This window comes from Pan troglodytes, chromosome 1, assembly GCF_028858775.2.
Source record: "Pan troglodytes isolate AG18354 chromosome 1, NHGRI_mPanTro3-v2.0_pri, whole genome shotgun sequence".
NCBI lineage: Eukaryota > Metazoa > Chordata > Mammalia > Primates > Hominidae > Pan > Pan troglodytes.
The window spans coordinates 97,898,166-97,924,437 of NC_072398.2; the positions used below are offsets into that span (position 1 = coordinate 97,898,166).

At 53.0% G+C, this 26,272-nt stretch overlaps 2 protein-coding genes and 1 long non-coding RNA gene across 38 annotated transcripts in view; 2 read left to right on the top strand and 1 right to left on the bottom strand.

Moving 5' to 3' along the window:
• PI4KB (phosphatidylinositol 4-kinase beta) overlaps positions 1–13,103 on the top strand; it is a 36,304-nt gene extending 23,201 nt beyond the window's left edge. For 9 of the 24 annotated variants that reach the window (XM_063813637.1, XM_016926947.3, XM_016926927.3 and 6 more), the window contains 8 exons: positions 1,270–1,379; positions 2,601–2,705; positions 2,932–3,055; positions 5,847–6,112; positions 10,361–10,493; positions 10,761–10,881; positions 11,437–11,499; positions 11,866–13,103. In XM_063813637.1, the coding sequence (XP_063669707.1) occupies positions 1,270–1,379; positions 2,601–2,705; positions 2,932–3,055; positions 5,847–6,112; positions 10,361–10,493; positions 10,761–10,881; positions 11,437–11,499; positions 11,866–12,047 (1,104 nt within the window). In that variant the 3' untranslated portion in view covers positions 12,048–13,103. Of the gene's footprint in view, positions 1–1,269; positions 1,380–2,600; positions 2,706–2,931; positions 3,056–5,846; positions 6,113–10,360; positions 10,494–10,760; positions 10,882–11,436; positions 11,500–11,865 lie in introns of those variants that run through there. The other 15 variants (XM_063813642.1, XM_016926954.3, XM_063813650.1 and 12 more) reach the window with 4 other exon arrangements.
• ZNF687 (zinc finger protein 687) lies at positions 12,998–23,399 on the bottom strand. 13 transcript variants are annotated; one of them, XM_063813572.1, is made up of 12 exons: positions 22,506–22,630; positions 21,584–21,714; positions 19,803–20,069; positions 18,828–19,698; positions 16,496–18,627; positions 16,196–16,374; positions 15,631–15,807; positions 15,354–15,516; positions 14,887–15,216; positions 14,660–14,772; positions 14,321–14,462; positions 12,998–14,179 (listed from the first exon to the last, which is right to left on the bottom strand). In XM_063813572.1, the coding sequence occupies exons 5-12, from the start codon at positions 18,608–18,610 to the stop codon at positions 13,685–13,687; spliced, it is 3,714 nt and encodes a 1,237-aa protein (XP_063669642.1). In that variant the 5' UTR covers positions 18,611–18,627; positions 18,828–19,698; positions 19,803–20,069; positions 21,584–21,714; positions 22,506–22,630; the 3' UTR covers positions 12,998–13,684. The 13 variants fall into 13 exon arrangements, with proteins under 13 accessions (XP_063669642.1, XP_063669651.1, XP_063669645.1 ...); XM_063813581.1 differs by lacking the exon at positions 19,803–20,069 and having other exon boundaries at positions 19,607–19,698; positions 22,506–22,636; XM_063813575.1 differs by lacking the exon at positions 19,803–20,069 and having other exon boundaries at positions 22,506–22,610.
• LOC134810397 (uncharacterized) lies at positions 23,241–24,901 on the top strand. Its single transcript, XR_010158293.1, has 2 exons — positions 23,241–23,358; positions 24,667–24,901. It is a non-coding gene; the product is annotated as an uncharacterized LOC134810397 (long non-coding RNA).
• The last annotated feature ends 1,371 nt before the right edge of the window (positions 24,902–26,272 follow it).

The window sequence follows — 26,272 nt, forward strand, 5'->3', positions numbered from 1 at the left end:
GCGGAGGTTGCAGTGAACCAAGATCACGCCACTGCACTTCAGCCTGGGTGACAAGCAAAATTCCGTCTCAAAAGAAAAAAAAAAAAAAGCCAGGTGTGGTGGAACATGCCTGTAATCCCAGCTACTCGGGAGGCGAGTGATTCTTGAAGCACAAGAATCACTTGAACCTGGGAGGCGGAGGCTGCAGGGAGCTGAGATCACAGCACTGCACTCCAGCCTGGGTGACAGAGTGAGACCCTGTCTTAAAACAAAACAAAACAAAAACACAGCCAGGGCCAGGCGCAGTGGCTCACGCCTGCAATCCCAGCACTTCGGGAGGCTGAGGTGGGCAGATCACCTGAGGTCAGGAGTTCGAGAACAGCCTGACTAACATGGTGAAACCCCGTTCCTACTAAAAATACAAAAAATTAGCCAGGCATGGTGGCGCGCGCCTGTAATCCCGGCTACTCAGAAGGCTGAGGCAGGAGAATCGCTTGAACCTGGGAGGCGGAGGTCGCAGTGAGCCGAGATCACACCATTGCACTCCAGCTTGGGCAACAAGAGCGAAACTCCGTCTAAAAAAAAAAAAAAAAAAACACACAGCCAGGTTTCACTTTGCCAAAAGACAGAATCTCTGTCTTTGAGCTTATAGTCCAATTGCAGAAATTAGACATTTAAGAAAAAAAAAATTTAGATATACAACAAAGCAGTGTGTACTAGGTGACAAATGGAGTTGAGAAGAAATGCTCTGGTATGAAGGAGAGAAGAGACTTGACATGGGCCTTGGGGTCTGGTAGAATATTCTGTATTTAGAGAGAGATGAGAAGATAAGATTGAATGACTTAGATTGAAGAAACTGTCAGAAGCTAGTCTGAAAAGGGTCTGCTTTGGACCCTAGGGGAGAACGCATCCCTATCCTTGGGGGACTCTCAGTGAGGCTGAAATTTTGAGCTCCTGTGATGGTCATGGCAGTGGTTTGCAAACTTTAGTGCATTGGAAGTCTTCTGGAGAACTTGTTAAAAATTCAGACTTTCAGATCCCATTCCCAGTAATTATAATTCAGATTGATGGTGGGGCCTGGGAATCTGCATTCTGGGTAATTCTACTGCAGGTAGTTCACATGTTGAGAAATGCTGCTCTGGGCAGCCTGGGGTCCCAGTAACCAACATGGTGCATAAGCAGAGTTTGAAAGAGAGGGATGAGCATGCTGCAGTGATAGCAAGCAAGCAGGAGGGGAAAGACGGGAGACCTATACTTTAGCACTTCTGACCAGCACTCCCCTTTCTCCAGCTCCCCGAAGTGCATACCAACAGCTGTGACAACATCTCCCAGTTCTCTGTGGACAGCATCACCAGCCAGGAGAGCAAGGAGCCTGTGTTCATTGCAGCAGGGGACATCCGGTATGGCCAGATCACATTGCCCCTCATTTTTCATCCCTCTTTCAGGAACTTCCCATCTCTTTGTTACCTTCCTCTCCATCTCAATCATCTGTTGTTGGCCTGTGTCTTTCCCTCTTTCATTCTGTCCTTGTTTGGGGCCACCAAACTTGAGGCAATGAAGGTGTAGGTTGAGAAATTACTTGGGCTACCAAAGAAGGAAATTAAATTTTAAAAAGACTCCAAAGGGATGAAAGCACCAGAGGGGCCGGGCATAGTGGCTCACACCTGTAACCCCATCACTTTGGGAGGCCGAGGCGGGCAGATCACGAGGTCAGGAGATCGAGACCATCCTGGCTAACACGGTGAAACTCCGTCTCTATTAAAAATACAAAAAAATTAGCCAGGCGTGGTGGCGGATGCCTGTAGTCCCAGCTACTCGGGAGGCTGAGGCAGGAGAATGACGTGAACCCGGGAGGCGGAGCTTGCAGTGAGCCGAGATTGTGCCACTGCACTCCAGCCTGGGCGACAGAATGAGACTCCGTCTCAAAAAAAAAAAACAAGAAAGCACCAGAGGAAGGAGTTTGAGCAGTGTGTCTCAAGGTGGGGTCTCAAAGCGACTGTGTCAGAATCCAGGGGGAGGAAGGAGGACTTGTTGAAAATGCAGATTCTAGGCTGGGTGCGGTGGCTCACGCCTGTAATCCCAGCACTTTGGGAAGCTGAGGCGGGTAGATCATAAGGTCAGGAGATCAAGACCATCCTGGCTAACACGATGAAACCCCATCTCTACCAAAAAAATACAAAAAAAAAAATTAGCTGGGTGTGGTGGTGGGCGCCTGTAGTCCCAGCTACTCGGGAGGCTGAGGCAGGAGAATGGCATGGACCCAGGAGGCGGAGCTTGCAGTGAGCCAGATCTCGCCACTGCACTCCAGCCTGGGAGACACAGCGAGATTCTTATCTCAAAAAAAAAAAAAAAAGAAAAGAAAAATGCAAATTCTAGAGACACACCCATTCTGAATCAGCCTTGGTAGAGGAATATGGAGGGCCTGGTAATCTTAACATGATTACAATCAGTTAGCAAAAAGGTGTCATTGGTTATGTTTTCTTCCATGAGTCCCTTTCAGCCTGGGTTCCTATCTTTGTGTGTCCAGAATCCAGGAGACAGTGCAGGAAATGTCAGTATAGACTGGGCATGGGGCTTGGGGGTAGCTTCTCCAAGCAAATGATGTATTTTCTTCCTGCCAGCCGGCGCCTTTCGGAACAGCTGGCTCATACCCCGACAGCCTTCAAACGAGACCCAGAAGATCCTTCTGCAGTTGCTCTCAAAGAGCCCTGGCAGGAGAAAGTACGGTGAGTTGGGTGTGGGTCTCTGAACCCCTCTCAAAGCTCAGAGGCAGTTGTAAGTGCTCACTGCACCAACTTTATTGTCCATCAGCCTCCAAAAAAATCTGTCAGGCTTCCAGGCTGTCTGGGTCCTTGCCCTATGGGGCGTTTGCTTGGGATTTTTTGTGGAAGCCATGTCTCTTGTCCTCACCCTGGCATCAACCTTTGACACCCTTTACTTCTGTCTTCACAGGCGGATCAGAGAGGGCTCCCCCTACGGCCATCTCCCCAATTGGCGGCTCCTGTCAGTCATTGTCAAGTGTGGGGATGACCTTCGGCAAGAGCTTCTGGCCTTTCAGGTGTTGAAGCAACTGCAGGTAAGAGAAGAGAAGGAGAGGCCAGGCACAGTGGCTGTAATCCCAGCACTCTGGGAGGCCGAGGCGGGTGGATTACAAAATCAGGAGTTCAAGATCAGCCTGGCCAAGATGGTGAAACCCTGTCTCTACTAAAAATACAAAAATTATGGCCGGGCGCAGTGGTTCACGCCTGTAATCCCAGCACTTTGGGAGGCCGAGGCGGGTGGATCACGAGGTCAGGAGATCGAGACCATCCTGGCTAACACGGTGAAACCCTGTCTCCACTAAAAATACAAAAAATTAGCCGGGTGTGGTGGCGGGCGCCTGTAGTCCCAGCTACTCCGGAGGCTGAGGCAGGAGAATGGCGTGAGCCCGGGAGGCGGAGCTTGCAGTGAGCGGAGATTGCACCACTGCACTCCAACCTGGGCGACAGAATGAGACTCCGTCTCAAAAAAAAAAAAAATAAAATAAAAATACAAAAATTAGCTGGGTGCAGTGATGGGCACCTGTAATCCCAGCTACTTGGGAGGCTGAGGCAGGAGAATAGCTTGAACCCAGGAGGCAGAGGTTGCAGTGAGCTGAGATTGTGCCACTGCAGTCTAGCCTGGGCGACAGAGCAAGACTCTGTCTCAAAAAAAAAAAAAAAAAAAGAGAAGGAGAGAAAGGGGAACTCAGCCCAACTCCAGCCAACCGGAGGTGACTACACAGATTATTCTGCCGGGGACCACCTTCCTGCCAAGGTCTAAAACAAAAGCAGAGTAAAGAAAAGCTAGTGCGACTTTCCCCTGGGAAGAACAGCCATAGGAACAGCTCCACAGCGGCCTCTTTTGGCCCTTTTGTGACCTGCACCTGTCCTGTTCCAAGTCTGAACTTTAGAGTGCTAGGTTTGCCTTTTAGATCAAAACTTCCAAAATGTCCTGGCACCCTGGCATGGGCCTGTAGTCTCAGCTAGTCAGGAGGCTGAGGCGGGAGGATGTCTTGAGCCCAGGAGTTCTGGGCTGCAGTCCACTATGCCAGTTGGGTGTCCGCGCTAAGTTCGGCATCAATATGGTGACCTCCTAGGAATAGGGGACCATCAGGTTGCCTAAGGGAGGGGTGAACTGGCCCAGGTCGGAAATGGAGCAGGTCAGAACTCCCGTGCTCATCAGTAACAGGATCGAGACTGTGAATAGCCACTGCACTCCAGCCTGAGCAACATAGCAAGACCCTGTCTCTGAGAAAAATATGCATTTGAAGAAATCAGCGTTTTTTTTTCCTTATTTTATTTTATTTTTTTTGAGATGGAGTTCTGCTCTTGTTGCCCAGGCTGGAGTGCAATGGCGCGATCTCGGCTCACCACAACCTCTGCCTCCCAGGTTCAAGCGATTCTCCTGCCTCAGCCTTCCCAAGTAGCTGGGATTATAGGCATGCGCCACCACGCCCGGCTAATTTTGTATTTTTAGTAGAGATAGGGTTTCTCCATGTGAGCCAGGCTGGTCTCGAACTCCCGACCTCAGGTGATCCGCCCACCTCCACCTCCCAAAGTGCTGGAATTACAGGCATGAGCCACCGCTCCTGGCTGAAGAAATCAGCATTTCTAACTGAAGTGAGCCAAAAAGAAAATTTTGCGGAGGCAAAGTTTAGTGACCCACCTTTTCCTAGTGTTAAGTGTGTGCTAAGGCACATGGAAGACCAATTTATTTATACAAGGCACTGAGATTTTTTCAAGAAATAGCTGTCAAATCTCAAGGTGAAGATCTAAATGTGAACAGTTTACTAATGCACTACTGAAGTTTAAATCTGTGGCACAATCATTGTAAACATGGGGTTCATTTCTCTAAATTGATTTCTAATCTGAAATTACTGGAAAACTTCCTTGCCCGTTTTTGCCAAACTCAATTTCTGGTTTTTGGCATATATCCATTATTCAAACTTAATGCCTCTAATTTTAATGCCAACACAATTGGTTGTAATCAAATTTTTAAATAATAATAATTTGGTCCTCCCCCTTTAAAAAACAACATAAAAACTTCCCAAATTGGTCTGTAGCAGGTAGGTTATAGTGTGCTGAAATATTGATCTTCTGATCCCCCTGGGTTGGTCACCTGCAAGCCACTTAATTGTTTAATACTGTTCTTTATACCATATAAATATTTTCATTTTCCAGAGAAGTCTTCTCTGGACCTAAATCCTTTCCTTTTTTTTTTTTTTTTCGTCGGAGAGAGTCTCGCTCTGTCGCCCAGGCTGGAGTGCAGTGGTGCAATCTTGGCTCACTGCAACCTCCACGTCCTGGGTTCAAGCGATTCTCCTGCCTTAGCCTCCTGAGTAACTGGGATTACAGGCATACACCACCACGCCTGGCTAATTTCTGTATTTTTAGTAAAGACGAGGTTTCACTCTCTACTGAGGTTGGCCAGGCTGGTCTTGAACTCCTGACCTCAGGTGATCCGCCCTCCTTGGTCTCCCAGAGTGCTGGGATTACAAGCATAAGCCACCGCACCTGGCCTCTTTTTTCTTATTATTTGAACTTACAGCTCCCATTCTCCCTGCTTGAGAGGGGATAGTGAAGTTTCCTGTTCTCCCTGCCTGTCTTGGGCTTTCTACTTAGGTGATACCTTTTCCCACATACCTGAGTGTAGTTTCCTGACTTTGTCAGGCCCTAGACTTCCTTTCCAAACTCCCTGGTCCTCACTGGGTTAAGTGAGTCTTACTCACTTGATGGCTTAGAATTCAATGCTACCAAGGAGAGAGGCTGGAGAAAGGGAAGAGTTTTAGCCTTCTTCTCTAGTTTGGAGAAAGATAAGAGTCCTGTATCCTCCATGTCTCCTCACAGTCCATTTGGGAACAGGAGCGAGTGCCCCTTTGGATCAAGCCATACAAGATTCTTGTGATTTCGGCTGATAGTGGCATGATTGAACCAGTGGTCAATGCTGTGTCCATCCATCAGGTGAAGAAACAGTCACAGCTCTCCTTGCTCGATTACTTCCTACAAGAGCACGGCAGTTACACCACTGAGGCATTCCTCAGTGCACAGCGCAATTTTGTGCAAAGTTGTGCTGGGTACTGCTTGGTCTGCTACCTGCTGCAAGTCAAGGACAGGTAGGTGACTTCTGCTGCTCATCCTAACATTTCTCCAGGGTTCTCTCTGTCCCTTCGTGTGTAGTTCTCAATTACTTATTACTGCCCTCCGTGGCAAAGATGTGAAAAATGAAACAATGTATTTTAAGCAGAGACAGATGTGTTCCCATGACATTAAGTCAGGAGGCAGACTAATAAGAACTAGGGTAAAAGGGCAAAGAAATGAAGGATTTATGGGAGGACTAAGGGTTTGAGTGAGCAGGGTCTTCAAGGACAAGGGAAAATGATGACAGAGGAAGCTGCAGGGGAGGTACATCCCAGCTAGAAGAAATAATTGAATGTGATTAAAGCACAGACTGCACTGCATGGCAGTGGAGTAGGAGGTGGTACCATGAGGCAGGTAAATTGAGGCCAGTTGAAGAAGGGCCTTCATTGTGAAGCTTAGGTGTTTTATTTTGCAGGCAGAGGAATGACATGATCCAGTCTGTGTTGAGTAAATGCCCTGTGGCACTGTGGGTGAAGGTGGATGTAATTGGGTGTTTAGCAACAAAGCGAGAGATAATAGGGCCTGGCACTAAGGGTAGTGGTTAGTGACTGAGAGCAGAAAGGAGAAACATGATGGAGATGAAGTGGAAACTCTCAGCCATGAACTCTCCTCACTTCTTATTCCAGCATATGATTTCCACAGCTTTTAACTATCCGTTGTTTTGCCCAGAGCTGTCATTTTTTTTCAATATGACATGACCTTGATGAAAACTAACTACACATATAGGTGAGGCACATAATGTACAAAAATAATTACACCATCTAGGCCCTGCCTTCTAAGAGGATCTCCCAACAGTGACCCAGGGTCTCTGCCCTGAATGCTCCTATGAGTTCCAGCTCTAGACCCTCGGCACAGGGCAGCTGTCCTGGAAAGGTGGAAATGCAGTGGCCAGTGCTGCTGGGGCTTCCAGTAACATGGTGGCCCATTAAGATCTAGCTAATAATGGCTGGGTGTGGTGGCTCATGCCTATAATCCCAGTACTTTGGGAGGCTGACACGGGTGGATCACCTGAGGTCAGGAGTTTGAAACCAGCCTGGCCAACATGGTGAAACCCCATCTCTACTAAAATACAAAAAGAAAATTAGCTGGGCATGGTGGCAGGCGCCTAATCCCAGCTACTTGGGAGGCTGAGCAGGAGAATCGCTTGAACCCGGGAGGCAGAGGTTGCAGTGGGCCAAGGTGGCACCATTGCACTCCAGACTGGACGACAAGGGTGAAATTCCAACTCAAAAAAAAAAAAAATTTTATATATATACATACACATACATACATACATTAGCTGGGCTTGGTGATGCACACCTGTAATCCCAGCTACTCGGGAGGTAAGGCAGGAGAATTGCTTGAACCCAGGAGGTGGAGATTGCAGTGAGCCAAGATCATGCCACAGTACTTTAGTCTGGGCAACAAAGCGAGTCTCAAAAAAAAAAAAAAAAAATCTAGCCAACAAGGCCGAGGCAGGAGGATCGCTTGAGCCCAGGAGTTCGAGACTAGCCTAGGCAACAACATAGTTAGATCCCGTCTCTACAAAAAATAAAAATTAGCCAAGCATGGTGGTATACAGCTGTGGTCCCAGCTACTTTGGAGGCTGAGGTGGGAGGATCACTTGAGCAGGAGGTTAAGGGCAACAGAGTGAGACCCTGTCTAAACAAAACAAAACAACTAGCTAGCTAGCTAGCTAACAGAGCAGCTTATTAGAAATGCAGCATCTAGGCTGGATGCAGTGGCTCACGCCTGTAATCCCAACACTTTGGGAGCCTGAGGCAGGTGAATCACCTGAGGTCAGTAGTTCAAGACCAGCCTGACCAACATGGCAAAACCCCATATCTACTAAAAATACCAAAAATTCGCCAGGCGTGGTGGCGCATGCCTGTAATCCCAGCCACTCAGGAGGCTGAGGCAGGACAATTGCTGGAACCCAGGAGGTGGAGGTTGCAGTGAGATGAGATCACGTGACTGCACACCAGCCTGGGTGACACTGAGACTCCATCTCAAAAAAAAAAATAAAAATTAGTCTTAGGCTGGGTGCGGTGGCTCACGCCTGTAATCCCAGCACTTTGGGAGGCCAAGGTGGGCAAATCGCCTGAGGTCAGGAGTTTGAGACCAGCATGACCAACACGGTGAAACCCCATCTCTACTAAAAATAAAAAATTAGCCGGGTGTGGTGGCGGGTGCCTGTATTCCCAGCTACTTGGGAGGCTGAGGCAGGAGAATCACTTGAACCCAGGAGGCAGAAGTTGCAGTGAGCCAAGATCGCACCACTGCACACCAGCCTGGGTGACAGAGTGAGACTCCATCTCAAAAAAAAAAAAAAGAAATCTAGCATCTGTTAAGTTCTGCCATGGCCTGACATTCTTATATTTAAACCAGATGAAAACCCTGTCAGACACGTGTTTCCTTATGAGGGAAATAACAGTCAGGTAGCTTTTAGACCCTGTGCTCATTCCACCCTGCCAGCCCTACAAATGGACCCAGGCTCTGCATTTGAGAGCTGTAGGAGAATGTAATATTTTTGTGTGTGTGTGAGACAGAGTCTTGCTCTGTTGTCCAGGCTGGAGTGCAGTGGCATGATCTCGGCTCACTGTAACCTCTGCCTCCCAGAGTTCAAGTGATTCTCCCACCTCAGCCTCCTGATTAGCTGGGATTACAGGCATGCGCCACCACACCCAGCTAATTTTTGTATTTTTAGTAGAGACGGGGTTTCACCATGTTGGCCAGGCTGGTCTCAAACTCCTGACCTCAGGTGATCCTCCTGCCTCAGCCTCCCAAAGTGCTGGGATTACAGGCGTGAGCCACTGCACCCGGCCGAGAATGCAATTATTTATAAGGAATTTGATTGCAAGCTTCAGACTATCTCAAAGTGTCAGGATTTTGAACTCAGGGCCCAGGGAGCCTAGAGCTCAGTCCTGGGATTGAGTAAATGGGTGGCAGGGAAGCTGGCACTAGTCAGGCCCCAGGGCTTTCCTTTAGGAAATTAGTATGTTTGGAAGATGAGAGTCCATCCTCTAAAAAAGAAGGGATAGAGGAGGGCAGGTAGCTGATAAGCCGTTCATAGTACCTCAAAAAAGAATAGATATAGTCGAGCCACGAATGGAATCAACCAATGGAAAGAAGTGGCAACAATGAATGAGGCCCCATACTGGAGTCAGGTTTTAGGATCTCTTTAACTGCTTCAAAAGTAGTCCTAAGCAGCTTTCCAGCTGGAGCTAACTCTGGTAGTGAAAAGAGAGGCTATGGGACCTTGGGCAAGTAAATCACTTCCTCTCTCAGGGCCTCTGTTTTCTTCACCTGTAAAATGTGAGGTTGAACCATGACAACTCCTAGAACCATTCTGGCTCACAAGATTGTGCCTGGATTGCTAAATCTTTAGTGTTTTCCCTGAGCGGGGAAGAACTCAGGTTGGACTAGGTTCTCCTTTTGTCCCTCCTCTTTTGGCCAAACCAACCCCAGAGAAGGTGGCCCTCAGACCATGAGCTCTTAGCCTAACAAAGCCTCTATTGACACTGAGGAGGCCAGTTATGCTGAATAGGCCAGGCCTCACATGCTTAGCATGTTAATTGTTCCTTCTGCTACTGGCCATTCATGTGGGAATCACAAAGACCTGGGGTTTATCTCCCTTTAACTCTTCTACAGCTGCCCTGTAGTACTGCCTCCTGAGACTTTTTAAGTAAGTGATTTAAAACTTACCCCTTGAAGCTCCCACGCTATTTTACATTTCAGCTCCACTCAGCCTGCTTGCTTCTGTTGTTGTTCCCTTCCAGTGAGGCCTCTGATCTGCAGTGGGCTGACAGGAGTTACAAATAACCCACAGGTAAACAGGCTCTGAATAGAGCCTCCCCTGAGTAGAGCGCTTGGCCTCTGTGACAGCTGGCTGGAGCCTCAGAGGCCCTCTTTCCTTGCTTCTGGATTCTCTACTAGATTGGGATAGTTTGGGTGCCAGAAGTGCAATTTCTGGGAAATTGGAAGAATCTTAAACTATTTTTATTAAATTATTAATAGCAATTTCAGACCCCATAGCCTTTGTTAGCAGTTTTCCGATTTCCTTTCTTTCCACTGATAGCTTTAGGTCCTAGGAAACTGGACAGGAGATTGGAGTTACGGGCAGCAGGAAACATGGCAGGGGACCCCCCTCCCTGGTGTCATGTGGCCAGTGTATTGCTGCTTAAGGTTCCAGCCTCAGTCAGACTGACTACTGCCTCTTCCTCTCCTCTATTCCCCCTCCTCAGACACAATGGGAATATCCTTTTGGACGCAGAAGGCCACATCATCCACATCGACTTTGGCTTCATCCTCTCCAGCTCACCCCGAAATCTGGGCTTTGAGACGTCAGCCTTTAAGCTGACCACAGAGTTTGTGGATGTGAGTCAAGAAGGAGAGGTGCCTCTCGGGGGTCATTGTATTCTTTCTCTGTCATGGGAGAGGGAGCTGATGGGCTCCCTGCAAATTAGGGATGAACAGAACAGGCAGTAATTAGGGGTGAGGCAGGAGTTCCTGGGAGCTTCCTGCCCAATAAGGAAGGGGGAAATAACAGGGCCCCAAGAGGAGTAGTTCTGGTAGGCCAGTCAGGACAAGGACCATCCCCGGTGTAAGACCCCTTGTGCACACAACGCTCTCTTCCCTTTCCAGGTGATGGGCGGCCTGGATGGCGACATGTTCAACTACTATAAGATGCTGATGCTGCAAGGGCTGATTGCCGCTCGGAAACACATGGACAAGGTGGTGCAGATCGTGGAGATCATGCAGCAAGGTGGGGCTGGGGTGAGGTCAGGTGCTATAGTGCCTCAGGCTTCCCCTTTAAGTCGGAGCCCTGGAGCATAAGAAAGCTGGTCCCACAAGACTCGGTTGAGGGAGGGGGGTTCCCAGAGAGTTTCTAGCTCTGGTCCAGTGCCTTGTTTCTCCTTTAGGACATTCCTCCTGACCCTGGTAAGGCTAAGTCCAGAAGGCTGGGGAAGGGGATAGCAGCACCTGCCTCCTTGGCATCTTTAGGGAGAAAACAGGCCCATTTACAGCCTCCTGGTCCCTTCTCACCTCCCCACCCCTGTCCAGCTCTGAGTTTCTCAGTCTCCTTCCATCTGTCTTCCCCATTCCACTATGACCTCTGATTGCCCTGTCCTCTGCCACCCTTCAGCTCTGAGAAGTATTTCCCCTCTCATCATTATCTCCTTCCACTACAGTCTTGCCATCTACAGTCTTTTGCCCAGGACCCCCTTCTGTCCTCATCCCCCTCCTCAAGGCTCCAGGTGTATACCAGGTCTGAACTGCCAGTCTCCCCCTCCTCCCCATTCCTGCCCCTACCCCACAGGTTGTCGCCGTTGCTCAGGATCATCCCCATCTGGCCCCATGATGACGGTGGCCCAGGTCATCTGTGAGTGTCAGACGTAGCATAGGCAGAGGTCTGCAACCAGATAAGTGCCCAGCTCAGGGCCCACTCCCTCCAGCCTCCTCCCAGCCTGCCCTCTGGGCCCCTCCACCCTTACTGAGGGAGATGTGGTGTTGGTCCCCTTCCTTCCTCTGCCCACATGCCCTCACCTACAGAAGGGCTTAGGCGTGGGGTGATGAGGGGTTCCTGCCGGTTCCTTCTCTCTGCCCAAGCAGAACTGCACCCACATCATCAAGGACCTGAGGTGGGAGGAAAAGGGCACTTCAGATGCCCCAGCTCTTTATTTGCTGTGGCTGACACCACTGCCCCTCCTGTCCATCCATGACCCTGAACTCCGACTGCTTCCCCCAGGTTCTCAGCTTCCTTGCTTCCATGGCTCCAGCACCATTCGAAACCTCAAAGAGAGGTTCCACATGAGCATGACTGAGGAGCAGCTGCAGCTGCTGGTGGAGCAGATGGTGGATGGCAGTATGCGGTCTATCACCACCAAACTCTATGACGGCTTCCAGTACCTCACCAACGGCATCATGTGACACGCTCCTCAGCCCAGGAGTGGTGGGGGGTCCAGGGCACCCTCCCTAGAGGGCCCTTGTCTGAGAAACCCCAAACCAGGAAACCCCACCTACCCAACCATCCACCCAAGGGAAATGGAAGGCAAGAAACACGAAGGATCATGTGGTAACTGCGAGAGCTTGCTGGGGGGTGGGAGAGCCAGCTGTGGGGTCCAGACTTGTTGGGGCTTCCCTGCCCCTCCTGGTCTGTGTCAGTATTACCACCAGACTGACTCCAGGACTCACTGCCCTCCAGAAAACAGAGGTGACAAATGTGAGGGACACTGGGGCCTTTCTTCTCCTTGTAGGGGTCTCTCAGAGGTTCTTTCCACAGGCCATCCTCTTATTCCGTTCTGGGGCCCAGGAAGCGGGGAAGAGTAGGTTCTCGGTACTTAGGACTTGATCCTGTGGTTGGCCACTGGCCATGCTGCTGCCCAGCTCTACCCCTCCCAGGGACCTACCCCTCCCAGGGACCGACCCCTGGCCCAAGCTCCCCTTGCTGGCGGGCGCTGCGTGGGCCCTGCACTTGCTGAGGTTCCCCATCATGGGCAAGGAAGGGAATTCCCACAGCCCTCCAGTGTACTGAGGGTACTGGCCTAGCCATGTGGAATTCCCTACCCTGACTCCTTCCCCAAACCCAGGGAAAAGAGCTCTCAATTTTTTATTTTTAATTTTTGTTTGAAATAAAGTCCTTAGTTAGTTAGCCACTTGTGTCATTTCCAGGTTTTCTGGGGGAGTGCAGGGGGAGATGGGTGATGAGGTATGAACGGATGCCTCAGTGTCCAAGATACAAAAGGCACCACATAGAAGTTTGCTTTTTCCCTGCCTGTCTTGGTCACTACCACCTCTTCCCTGAGAAGGGCGGGCCTTCCATGTTCTCTCACCCGCTTCAACTCCACGTTGTCCAAGTCACAGAAAAAGAGAGGCCTGAATGGAGATTCGACCACAAACAGTTTTAATGGTCTGGTTTCCTCCCTAGTTCCCCAACTGTTTGTTTGTTAGTATTATTATTACTACAAGAATAAAGGATTCCTGAGAGCCTGTCCCCTCCTTTCCTGTAGCCCCCTTGACAGGACTCATCCCTACCAACCCCCCACCCCCCCGCCCCGGATTTCTGGGGAAAAAAAGAAGTGAAAGGCACTGCAGGGGTAGGGGGCTTGAGTGCCAGTGAGTTGGGGTTGGGCGGGGGCGGGCACTAGGGCAGGACCCGGCCTAGAGGAGGAAAGTTCCAGTCCGTGCCTGAAGGAATTGTGGAGGGGTGTGTCCATCCATGACACCCCCATCAGTCCTTCCCTGAACCTGTCTAGCAGGCATACCTAAGTCCCATCCTCCCACCCCCAGGCCCACACTGGGGGTTCTGCAGCAGGATCATAAAATTAATTAGTGTTGGGCTCAGAAAGGAGGAATGGAGGGTCCACTCTACTAGGACTCCAGGGCCAAACCCAAAGGGAGGTTGCAAATAACTAGAATAATCCTCAAATGCTCTTCTTCTTCAGGTTGGAGAGACAGGAATTAACAAAATACTAATGTTAATGAAAACTCCCCAGCCCAGGGATCAGGCAGCAGTAGGGAAAACCAGGCTCCAAGAGGAAGGGGCTGGTCAGTCCCAGGCTTGGAGACTAGTTGTCCCCAACAGCCCCCTGCCGAGCCCTGATGAACGCCATGCCATGCGTGCGGAAGTGGGTCTTGAGGTTTAGAGGGCTGTCGCAGCTCTTGCCACAGACCTTACAGGTCAGTGGGCCTCCAGAAGCAGGCAGGGGTGAGTCTCCACCATCGGGGTCAGACCTTGATGGAGGGGCCTCTTCCTCCCCATCCCCCAGCCCCAGGGCACTGGCTTTACCCACACCCCGTCTCTTCTTGTGGCTGATGAAACGGTGTCGGCTCAGGGAGCCAGGGGAGGCAAAGCACAAGCCACAGTCGAGGCACTGCTGGGCACCATCCTCCACCCTCAACCCCATCATGAGGCTCTGTTCTGTGGAGCTGCTGCTCCGGTAGCGCAGAGGGCCATGGCCTCCAGATCCAGGTCCGCCCCTGGGGGACTTGGCTGGCGGTGTCGTGCTGTCAGGCTCCTCACTGCAAGAGTCAGAAGACTGGCGGCGTTTCCGACCTGGCCCCTGAAGAAAAGTGGAAGAAACTGGGCCTTACCACCACCCCTACTGTCCCTGGCACCCCCACGCTCGCTTCCTGAGGCCATGGTCTCTGCCTTCCAGTTTCCCACTCAAAGCCCTAGCACAGCAGGCCGGGCCTCTGCCTACCTGGGCTCTGGCACTGGAACCCCGAGCCAAGGTGGTCCCCCGGCCAGGGGACTGGGCCCCAAGCTGCAAGCCGTGCCGGACCTGGACATGTTTCTCTAGGATCAGGCGGCTGCTGAAGGTGCGTTTTCCCTCTGTGCAATACCTGAAATGGGAGAGGACAGGATGGCAGCAGCGGCACAGCCCGAAGGCCAGGGCCCTTGCTTCTGAGGAGGGGGCTGCCGGAGCAGAGGGAGACCCCAACCATCAGGCCACTTAGACACGTCGCAGGTGCACAGGTACTTTGGCATACAGGGAGAGTCACGTGCTGGGCAGGAAGAGGAAGTGGGGAGCAAGACTTACCTGCAGGGGTAAACTCGCTTGATGCCCTCGTGATTAACTCTGACATGGCGCCTCAGGCTGGGGGCGGAGCAGAAGGAGCGCTCACACAGGCGACAGGGAAACTTTTTCACTGACTAGGAGAGCAGGGGTAGATGTCAGAGCCAGGCTCCAGGACCCCGTCCCCACTGTCACACTGGCAGTCCCAATGCTGCCCCCAGCCCTTGGTACTCCCCTTGGGGCCCACTCACCTTGCCATGCTCCTTCTTCATGTGGGCCACGTATTCATCACGCTCAGGGAACCAGGAGTGACACAGGCCACAGGTCCAGCCTCCAGGCCCCCCACCCCCACCCTTGAGGCCTTTGCTCCCTAGTTCCCGCCGAGGCCGTTTGGCTGGACGGGGGGGCTCAGGGGAGCTGGGTACTTCCTCCTCTTCTGAAGATGAAGACGACTCCTCAGTAGCAGGGGCTGCCCCTCCCTGAGAAACAGCCAGCTCCTCAGGCTCAGTCTTGGGGGTCAGCAGGGCACCCCCGGCCCCTTTCCCAGCAGTCTCCTCCAAGCGCCCAGACTGATGAGTGTTCTGTGAGAGGAGACGAGGGAGGCTGCTATTGTGGGGGAGGGCCTGGCTATGCCAAAGCCCCCCACTTCTGAAGTATGTGGCCCCAGCCCCAGGTCAGTACAGCTAAGCACCCATTCCCCATCCCTCTGCTCCTGTACCTTGAGATGTTCCAGCATGGTCCTTTTTTGGGCAAAGAGCAGAGGACAAGACGGGCACTTAAAGACACTGACACGCTGGGGCAGCAAGTGCTGGTCGAAGTGTGAGGAGAGGAGGGGTTTGTGAGTGAAGACTGTGTCGCACATGGCGCACTTGTAGATCAGCCTGAAGTGAGGACAGTGCAGACTTCAGGCAGGGTTGGGTGCAGCCCCTCCCCTCCTGTGCCCCACCAGCCCGCCCTCCCTCCCTGGCCCGGCCCGTCCCTCCCCCGGGCCTCACTTGGCCTGCTGAGTTTGGAAGCTGGGATGCTGGGAGTAGAGGTGGGCATGGGCACTTGGCCCAGACTTGAAGGCCATGGGGCAGATGGGGCACTTGTGGAAAACCTCGCAGTGCGACGTCTGGATGTGGGACTTGATGGAGTTCACACCCCCAAACACCACTGAACAGCTGGGGCACCTAGGGAGGAAGCAGGAGGCCCTGTGGTGAGGTGGGAGGCATCTCCATGCCCACCCCGGGACCATACATTTATTCTCTGGGACTGGGTAGACTACAAGAAGGAAATCAGTAGTGGAGCATGAGCAGGGTGGAGAAAGGAGAGAGGTGCAGAGGCTGTGCCCCAAGGGAGGCTGCCAAGGGAGAGCTGGAGCTCCAGAGGTGGCCCTGCTTCCCCCCATCTCCATGGGGGACGACGGGAAGGCAGGACGTACTATCTCAGGGTTGAGTCTGGCAAAACAACAGGGCTGAGGGATATAGCAGGGAAGATAGGGGATCTTGAAAGGCCATCTGAGGCTGAGGCTAGGACACACGAAACCCTACAGTTCTATGGAGGAAGGGTCCGAGGCACCTGTATCCTACACGGCGAGAGACGTGCAGACAGGCCTCCCGGAGATGGGTCTGAAAATTGGCTTGCAGGAAGTTGCCCCCACACTCAGGACAGACATGGGGGGGTCGATTCTTATGCATGCGCTGGTGGGCGCTGAAGCTGCAGCGATTGGGGAGCATCATGGGGCAGGTTGGGCACACCTGTCGAGTGGGTTAAACAAGGAAAGTCGGTGAGGAGTGTCCTGTCTCCATTACTTCTAACCAAGCCCCCAACGCCTTCCTAGATCCTGTCCCCACAGAAGGGCTGTGAAAGGTGACTCACATTGCTGGTGGCCCCAGGGGCAGGGGGGCCGAGCTGCTGGAAGTGAGCTGCCATGCCAGCCTTGTCCCGGCACTGTTCCTTGCACTCCAGGCAGCGAAAGCATGTGTAAGCAGAGGTGGCAGGGGCAGCAGGCGGCTCTGTGGAGAGCGGCAGGACAGGGGCCTCAGCAGCAACTGTAGTAATGGCAGAGGAGGTGATGGCCCCCTCACCCTTGCCCAAGGCAGGCAAGGCCAGAGGTCCAGAGACAGGTGGGACAGCTACAGGCAGCAGGGGTGTGATGTCCGGCTGCCCCACCATCTGGTCAAGGGCTACAGGCCTCATGACCAAATGTGAGCACTGCATGACGAGCCCCTTGTCCTTGTGTTCACGTGCATGCAGGAGCAGGCTGCACTTGTTGAAGAAGACCAGGCGGCGGGCGCAGTGGTTGCAGGTGACCTCGATGCGCATGCTCCGACGGTCATAGTGCCGTGCCAGGCTCTTCTCCAATGAGAAGGCATCCCCACACTCCAGGCAGCGGTAGCCGGTGGGAGGCAGGGCCAGCCCAGCCTCAGCTGGTGGGCTCAGGTTTGGCCTATAGGCAGGGAGCAGGTTCTTGCTGTTGAGGATCTTGTTGAAGGCCTCCACCAGGCTGGACTGGGTCCGTGATATCACTGTGCCGCCCCCTGTACTTGGCCCAGTAGCTGTCTTTGAAGGTTGCACCATCACCACCGAGGCACCATTCACCTTCTGTCCCCCAGTCCCCAGCCCTGCCCGCCCGTCAGCCTTAGGCAGGGCTTGGGGCACCAGGCCTAGCACGTTCTTAGCAATCATCTTAGGGCTGGTGGCAGTCCCCCCAGGCAGCACCACAGCCTTGCGAGCCACACTGGCTGCCATCAGCATGGCAGTACTGGCGTTCTGGATGGTGGCCACAGGCAGCACAGTGCCTTTCAGCCTTGTACCATCACCCAACTGTACGCTCACCACCTTTGGACCCTCAGAAGTAGGTGTTGCAGGGGACAGCTTCAAGAGGCTAGCCTCAGCCAAGAAGGCCCCCTCAGCCAAGGGGGCAGGTGGATCAGGATCTGAGGGGACCTGAGTTACAGTCCTTGTGATATTCCCGCAGGATGTTTTAATGGTCTTGATCCGCACCTTAAGAGGCCTAGAGGAGCTGGAGGCAGGGGAGTCATTGCTGTCCTCATCTGCAGCCTCGGCCCCACTAGAGGGACTCTGGGGACTTCCTGGGGAAGACTTGTCCACCGGCCCCTCATCATCATCTTCTTCCTTCAAGGGCTGACAGACGGGCACTTTGGGGGAGGCAAGAGGGCTCTGGTGCCCTGGAGACTGCTTGAAGAAGGGCACCCCAGCAACTGGGGGAGGCGAGGCACTGGCAGGGATGTCCGTGGCCTCAGGGCTGGAGCCTGAGCCTTGTTGGGCTAGGACCTGGGGATGATGGGGGCTGCAGCTCTCCTGCTTCAAGGCCCCCAGTGGTGGGGAAGAAACAGGTGGCTGCATGCCTGGGCCATTCTCCTGGGCCAGCTCAAAGGAAGAGGGGAAAGGAGGCGGGGTCAGAGCCCCCTCCTGAGGGGGAGAGGGTGCAGAGGGAGGCAGGGGATCTGAGTGGTCCCCTGGCTCAGGGCCAAAATGAGCAAACAGGTCCAAGGGAGTTTTGCCTTCCATGCCTTTTTCTTTCCAGGTGCCCCCACTGGGAGGAGCAGGAGAGTGGGGAGTTCCTGGGAGGGAAGGTTCAGGGCTCCCAAAACCATTCTGCATTCGATGAGGCCCCACAGGCCCTTCCTTAGTTACCCCAGCAGCCTGGGCCCCGTCTCCTGCTGAGCCTCCAGCCAGGGCCTCAGACTGCTCGGGACACACAGTGTTCTTGACAATGACACTGACTACAGAAATGTCTGGCGGTGGCAGGCCATGGTCAGAGGCCTGGGCTGGAACTCCAGGGCCATCCCCAGCAGAGGCTGCTGCTGTGTCTTCAGATTCACTTCCTACACCTGGTTCTGGCTTCCCTGGGCCTCCAGGCCCCTCATTTTCTTCTGGCCCAGAATGGATGGCTTCATTCGCATCAATGTCAGGGATGTCAAAGGCAGCAAGGAGGTCATCAAAATCAGGGGTCTTCATATCCCCCATATCGGCAGATCCCAGACCTGATGAAAACAGGAACGAGGAGGAGAAACTGAGATGTCTAGAAGAGAGATCCTGGAGCTCTTCCCTCAGCATCTCCATATTTATCCTCTCTCAGAACCCACATACACTCCAACTTAGGTACACCTCCACCATGGCATGAATCCTACAGAGCTGCTAGGTTTGCCAAACCCTAAAATCAGAAGAGGGTTAGTGTCCATACCTTGGTGGGCTCCAAAATCCAAAGAAAGCAGGGGAAAAGAGAGTTCTTAGAAATACAGGGAAGGGGCCAGGTGCGGTGGCTCATGCTTGTAATCCCAGCGTTTTGGGAGGCTGAGGCAGATGGATCACTTGAGGTCAGGAGTTTGAGACCAGCTTGGCCAACATGGTGAAACCTTGTCTCTACTAAAAATACAAAAAACTAGACAGGTGTGGTGGCACATGCCTGTAATCGCAGCTACAAAGGAGGCTGAGGCAGGAGAATCGCCTGAACCCATGAGGTTGAGGTTTCAATGAGCCAAGATCACGCCACTGCACTCCAGCCTGGACAGAGCGAGACCCTGTCTCAAAAAAAAGAAATATAGGGGGCTGGGCATGGTGGCTCACGCCTGTAATCCCAGCACTTGGGGAGGCAGAGGCGGGCGGATCACGAGGTCAGGAGATCAAGACCATCCTGGCCAAGATAGTGAAACCCCATCTCTACTAAAAATACAAAAATTAGCTGGGCATGGCAGCACACACCTGTAGTCCCAGCTACTCGGGAGGCTGAGGCAGAAGAATTGCTTGAACCTGGGAGGTGGAGCTTGCAGTGAGCTGAGATCGTGCCACTGCACTCCCACCTGGGCGACAGAGCAAGACTCTGTCTCAGAAAAAAAAAAAAAAAACAGGGAACAGGGAAGGGTAATAGAGCTCAGCGAGCATTCTGGTGGAAACCATCTCATCCCCTCCTGTCCCCAGCATAGAACCAAATAATCAATACTATTATTAAGGAGGACGATGTACATGATGCTCTAGGTTTAAGGACTCATTCATGTCCGCATGGAATCAATTCATATTCTTCACAGATCTTCTGGGGTCCACACAGATCTGAAAGGCTGCATGTACAAAGGGACAATGCCATAAGCCAAGACTTAAGAAATGATCCTCGTTCAGCTTTATCAGGGGCGTGCAGTACAAGCAAGTTTCTTCAGTGCCTTACTTTTGCTGTTTGAAAGAGGACACAAATGGCCGGGTGTGGTGGCTCACATCTGTAATCCCAGCACTTTGGGAGGCCAATCACTTGGGCCCAGGAGTTCAAGACCACCCTGGGCAACATGGTGAAACTCCCCAGGCATGATGGCACGTGCCTGTAGTCCCAGCTATGCCTCCCAGCTGACATGGGAGGATCCCCTGAGCCCGGGAGGTCGAGGCTGTGATGGGCCATGATCATGCCACTGCACTCCAGCCTGGGTGACAGAGTGATACCCTGTCTCAAAAAAAAAAAAAAAAAAAAAAAGACAAGACAAGGCAGAGAGCACAAGTGATCTATGTATCATAGGGTTATTCTGAGCATAATACAAAATTGCTAATGTAAGAATCCCACCAAGAATACGATTTACTATTCCAGATGAACCAAGCAAGGACATGTCAGGTCAAGGAGGAACTGGAAAGGAATAAGCACTGGAACTCTAGGGCTGGGGTCGGAGGCAAGAGTCGGGGGTCATGCAGGATCAAGTCTAGGGCACCTGGGCCATCACTGGCACCTGGAGATCTAGCTTGGTCAGCAGGGAGAAAAGGACTCAAGGAAATTACCCAAGAGACCAAGATGGAAAGAATAAGACACAGGAACAGAAAGAGACAAAGAGAAGAGACAGAGGGGAAAATGGTGATGGCAGCCTGGTCACAAGGGCCCCAGCCTAGGCCTCTCCTGTCACAAACACCTGCTGCTCGCTCACTACCTTCCCCAGAGTGCCTGGCCCTCCCCTAGCCAGCCCTTCCTTCTCCACCCCTCCCCATCTTGCTTTCCCGAGGCTAAAACTCCCAAGATACATACACATTTCTCCAGCACAGCTGCCACAGTGGGAAAAAGCCAGGCTCCCTCAACCCTCACCCATCATTTCTGCTCCAAGCTCCTCACCCCATTCCATCCCCTAACTTTAACTCCTCACCCTTTCCATTTTCCTGTGGCAACAGTAGCCCAGGAAGTTTCACCTAGCCTCAACCTGGCCAAGTGCAAAAAATAAAATTAAAAATCCCACAAGAATTATGTGGCACTAATCCAACAAGCAGGCCAGCTCAGAGTTTGTGGGAGACCCAGGTCTGTCCCCTACCAGTGTCTCCCCATGAGTGTTTCTGTATCTACGAAGAAGCAACTAAAGAGTCTATCCCTATCCATTCCCTGCCCAGGTTGCAGGCCATTTCCCAGCCAGCTCTCCCACCTCTCTCCAGTCTTCAGACTGTAACTAGAGACAGTCCCAGCATGTGGCAGCTGGGATTGCTGGGACCAAGGTTGGGGTGGGGGCAAAACCAAAGGGGGAGTCCTCCCCTCACCCCCACCCTATTCAATTCTGCAGAATCTGGGTTTAAACAAAAACCCTTGTCTCTATAGGCCTGGCTCCTAAGCCTGGTTCCCTCCTGACCAGAGGCCTGAGCTACCTTCCACTCAGGTACTCAGAAAAGTGGACTGCTACAACGAAGACCAGCGGGGACTAGGAGAAAACACCTGCGAACTCACCCGCCCCCACACCCCGCCAGCCACCTCCCTCTTGGATGCCCCAGTGACTTAGAGGTCATCCGATGGCCACCCACCCAGAGCAGACAGTCGACCAAGCAAGCCGCCAAGCTCAAGCCAAGGAGGATCAGGCCTTCCTGCGACTGCTGAGCCCTGTCTCTAGGGCTCCTATCTCCCCCGCCCCCTTTCCCTCTGTGGTTCCCCAAAAGCCAAAGAGGCTGAACAGGAAGAGGCTGAACAGGCCCAGGTCGAGTAGGGGCCCCACTGACCTTTGCCCGGGCCCAAGGCCTGCAGCGCAGAGGAGGGCGAGGGGCTGGCGGCGATTAGGTTGAGGCCAAGCTGGGCAGCAGGCGGAATTAAGTCCCTGCCATCTGCCGAGGGCTGGCGCGGGGAGCAAGTCCTGGGTTTCAAGGAGGGGGCGGGGTGTACACATGAGAAACTACAAGGGAAACTGAGGCGCGCGGCCCTTCTCTCACTCGCACCGGCGTGCGAAGCGAAGGCCGGGCCTCAGCCAGGCCAGGCCCTTTGGGAGCTGCTGCGCAGCACCTGGGGACCCAGGACTACACAGGATAGGGTGGGGAGCTGGAGAGAGGGGAGGAGAGAGGGGACGGTCTCTGCGCGACTCTCAGCTCTCTAGCTGGGGTCCGTCCCAACTCGGACCTCGTCCCCTCCCCTCCGGGCGCAGCGGAGCCTCCTCCCGCCGCGCACTCCCGGAGGCTCGCTAGAGACTGGAGACTGATCGGGGGGTGCGCAGGGGGCCGGGGGCGCAAGCCTGAGTCTTGCCCGGGCCCGGACGCTGACCCGCAACCAGTCGGGGTGCAGGTTCTGCTCCGGCCTGGCCCAGTTCCCCCGCCCCCATCCCCGGGAACGGACACCATTTTAGGTCGCGACATCCCGCAGCTTTCAATCTCCGGGCCGCACTTCGGGTGCCTCTCGAGCCGGGGGCGCCAGGATCTGGGGTTCTCGACCCTCCTGGGGGTTTACCCGGCTACGGACTGTGCTTACAACAGGCCAGGAGTTTCGCCCATCCGCCCCAATGGATGGAGGCGGTGTCTGGGCCTTCCTAGAAGCCGCCCCAGGGGGCGGCGCGGAGAAGGGGGTAGTTGACCAAGTGGGGGAGGGGCGGGGGTATTTACCCGCCCCCCCAAGGGGGCGGAGCCAAGGGCGGGTATTTACCCCAGGCACGCTTACTTGTTCCGCTCCTGGTGCGGGCCGAGACCCGGCGGTCTCTATCCCGCTCCAGCCGCTGCCGCCACCGCCGCCCTCCCCGCGGCCGCCGCTACTTCCTGCTTCTCTCCGGTTCGGCCTCCCCACTCCCTCTCCTCCCTCCGCGCTTCAGGTCTGGGCTGCCCGTTTTCGCACTCGCCATTGGCCCTTGCCCCCGTCGCTCAGCCCTGTGCCCCTCCCAGCCCCGCACTGGGTTGGCCCTAAATACTGCCGCTCGGAACTAGCCCCGCACAGTCCTCTTATGCTCATTGGGCAAGGGGCCGAGGCCCTCTGAAGATACCTCTCCCCATTGGCTGCGCCCGGGTCCGTCTGCCCCATCTACAAGTCTCGTAAACGATTGGCCTCCGCCACTGTCGCTTAGATAGAAGCCAGCCTGCTTCCCAGCTTGCCTACTGGAAGGGGGAGCACCCAGGTGCGTCTCCGCCCCTCGCTCCCTACTGGCCGCTCGAAGCTTGAAGCTGCAGTTCACTTTCGCGAATGTAAGGAACCCAGCTTCTGTGTGGTGGGCACTGAGAGCAGAACCGCATTGAGTCGGAGTGGAGCACAGAAGTGTAGGTCCTTTTGCGCTGTTTCAAGCTAAACCCGTGTCAGTGATGCCGTACAGAAGTTACAGAATGGGACGCCACCCCAAACATTACGTCATCCGCTGACCATTTCCTTGCGGTCTTCCCACCGTCTAAATCGCCATATAATCTGATGGATGGGGTCCTCGCGCGGTTCAGCTCATGGGCGACAGCGTAACCCGTCGCTCCTCCCTCTGCGGGAGGGCGTGGACAGGGCACGGGATTTGGAGCGTGGAAGGAATCGGGACCTAAAGGTTGGGAAGGGCTCGCGGACCGGAAGCGGGGAAGGTGACGTAGGAGTGCTGGCGTGGCCTGGGCCATTTCCAAAGAGGCATTAAAGGAGCAACTGATAGGCGTCCTAAGTATGGGCTGGGGGGGGAAAAAAAAAAAAAAAAAAAAAACCGCCAGCTCCATTTCCCATTTAAGGGCTCCCCTTTTCCCCGCCCCCAGCATGGAGTGGGGGTGGGGTCAAGGTCGAGTTTTCCCGCGCTTTGTTGCCACGCCCCCTGGAGGCGGGGGAAAGGGAGGAGTCGCTCGGAAAATGAATCTCTTTGATGCTCTAATAGCACTCACTGGCAGAATTCGTCTGCAAGCCCAGTGTGCCACCTCGCGCACGCAGCCGCTCGTTAACGGCGTGGTTTTTTTTTCTTTAATTAATTTTTTTGAGGCAGAGCCTCACTCTGCTGCCCAGGCGGGAGCACAGTGGCGCGATCACGGCTGACTGCAGCCTCAACCTCCCAGGCTCCAGTGATCCTCCCGCCTCAGCCTCCTGAGTAGCTGGGACTACAAGTGAGCGCCAAATCGCCCTGCTAACTTTTTTATTTTTTGAAGAGACAGGGTTTTGCCATGTTGCCCAGGCTGGTCTCAAGCAATCCTACAGACGTGAGCCACTACTCCCTACCTTGGCGAAGTTTTTTATTTTTTATTTTTTGAAACGGGGCCTCATTCTGTCGCCCAGACTGGAGTGCAGTGGCGGGATCTCGGCTCACGGCAACCTCCGTCTCCCAGGCTCAAGCAATTCTCCTGCCTCAGCCTTCCGACCAGCTGGGATTACAGGTGTGCGACACTACCCGCCCGGCTAATTTTTGTTTTTTTCTTTTTTTTTTTTTTTTTGAGACGAAGTCTCGCTGTGTCGCCCAGGCTGGAGTGCAGTGGCGCGATCTCGGCTCACTGCAAGCTCCGCCTCCCGGGTTCACGCCATTCTCCTGCCTCAGCCTCCCGAGTAGCTGGGACTGCAGGCGCTATCCACAATGCCCGGCTAATTTTTTGTGTTTTTAGTAGAGACGGGGTTTCACCGTGTTAGCCAGGATAGTCTTGATCTCCTGACCTCGTGATCCGCCCACCTCGGCCTCCCAAAGTGCTGGGATTACAGGCATGAGCCACCGCGGCCGGCCATTTTTGTATTTTTAGTAGAGACGGGGTTTCACCGTATTGGCCAGGCTGGTCTCGAACTCCTGACCTCAAATCATCCACCCGCCTCGGCCTCCCAAAGTGCTGGGATTACAGATGTGACCCACCGGGCCCGGCAAAGTTTTTAAAAGTGGTTTCGTTACCCTGCCCAGGAGTCCCAGGACACCAGAACCAGGACTCCCCGGCGCACCCGGAGAGTTTCCGAGCTCCTTTGAAGTATGAATCAGAACTTCTGGATGGGAATCCTGGAGCCACCACTTGCCCTATGGTCGCAATGGGCAAGTCGCTCAACCTCCCAGATCCTGTTTTCTCATGAGTAAAACGGGGATTATAATACCCACCTGACAATATTATTTTTGTGAGAATTAAATGAGTTTAGAATGTAAACACGCTTTGTAAAGTAATTGGCAGTTGGGATTAGTGTGCCCTTTCTCCTGGAGCCTTGCATCCTGTGCTCTCGGTCCGCCTGCATTTGCTCAGGTGCTGTTCCTTCTCTGAGCAACTAATTAAAGGTCCCTAACCCGATGTAACCAACCGGCATTCCATTTCCACCTCCTCTTCTGGTCTCCCTATGCGGAATAACAATTACTACTCATATACACATAATATTTTGGGGGGCTCACGCCTGTAATCCCAGCACTTTGAGAAGTCTAGGTGGGTAGCTCACTTGAGCCCTGGAGTTCGAGACTAGCCTGTGCAACACAGCAGGACTCTGCCTCTACAGAATATTTGGAAAAAAAAATTAGCCAGGGGTGTTGGCAGGCACCTGTGATCCCAGCTGCTGGGGAGGCTGGGATGGAAGGATCGCTTGAGCCCAGGAAGTCAAAACTGCAGTGAGCCGGGGTCGCACCACTGCACTCCAACCTGGGAGACAGAGCGAGACTCTGTCTCAAAAAAAAAAAAAAAAAAAAAACACACACACACACAAAGAAAAACTTTATTTATTTTATTAATAAACATTATTAATAACTCACGTAGTCCTTACCACAACCATGGAAGGAGGTACTATTTCAGGTACTGGAGATGTAGCAATGAACAAAGCAGACAAGAAGCCCTGTCATGAAACACACATTCCTAAAGAGAAGACAAACAATAAATATTAGAAATGGTAGCTGCCAAGGAATAAAATAGTTATCAAGCCATGCAAAGACAGAGGAATCTTCGATGCATATGACTAAGTGAAAGAAGCCAATCTGAAAAGGTTGCATGCTGTATGATTCCAGCTATGTGACATTCTAGAAAAGGCAAAACTATAGAGAGTAAAAAGATCAGTGGTTGGTTGCTGAGGGTTCAGGTGGAGGGAGAGAGATGAATAAATAAATGGAGCACAGGGGACTCTTAGAACACTGAAACTATTCTGTGTGATACTGTAATAGTGGATACATGTGTCAACAGCCATGGAATGTACAACACAAAGAGTGAACCCTGTGAGCGTGGTGCCTCACACATGTAATCCCTGAACTTTGGGAGGCCAAAGCGGGAGGATCAACAAAAAATTTGAAAAATTAGCCGCGTACAGTGGCACACACCTGTAGTCCCAACTACTCAAGTGGCTGAAGCAGGAGAGTCCCTTGAGCCCAGAAGTTTGAGGCTGCAGTGAGCTACGATCCTGCTGCCGCACTCCAGCCTGGGCAACAAAGTGAGACCCTGTCTCTTAATAATAAGAATAATGTTTCCATATTGGTTCATCAATTGTAACAAATGTACCACACTAATGCGAGATATTAATAAATAATAGAGTAACCTGAGCAACATGGA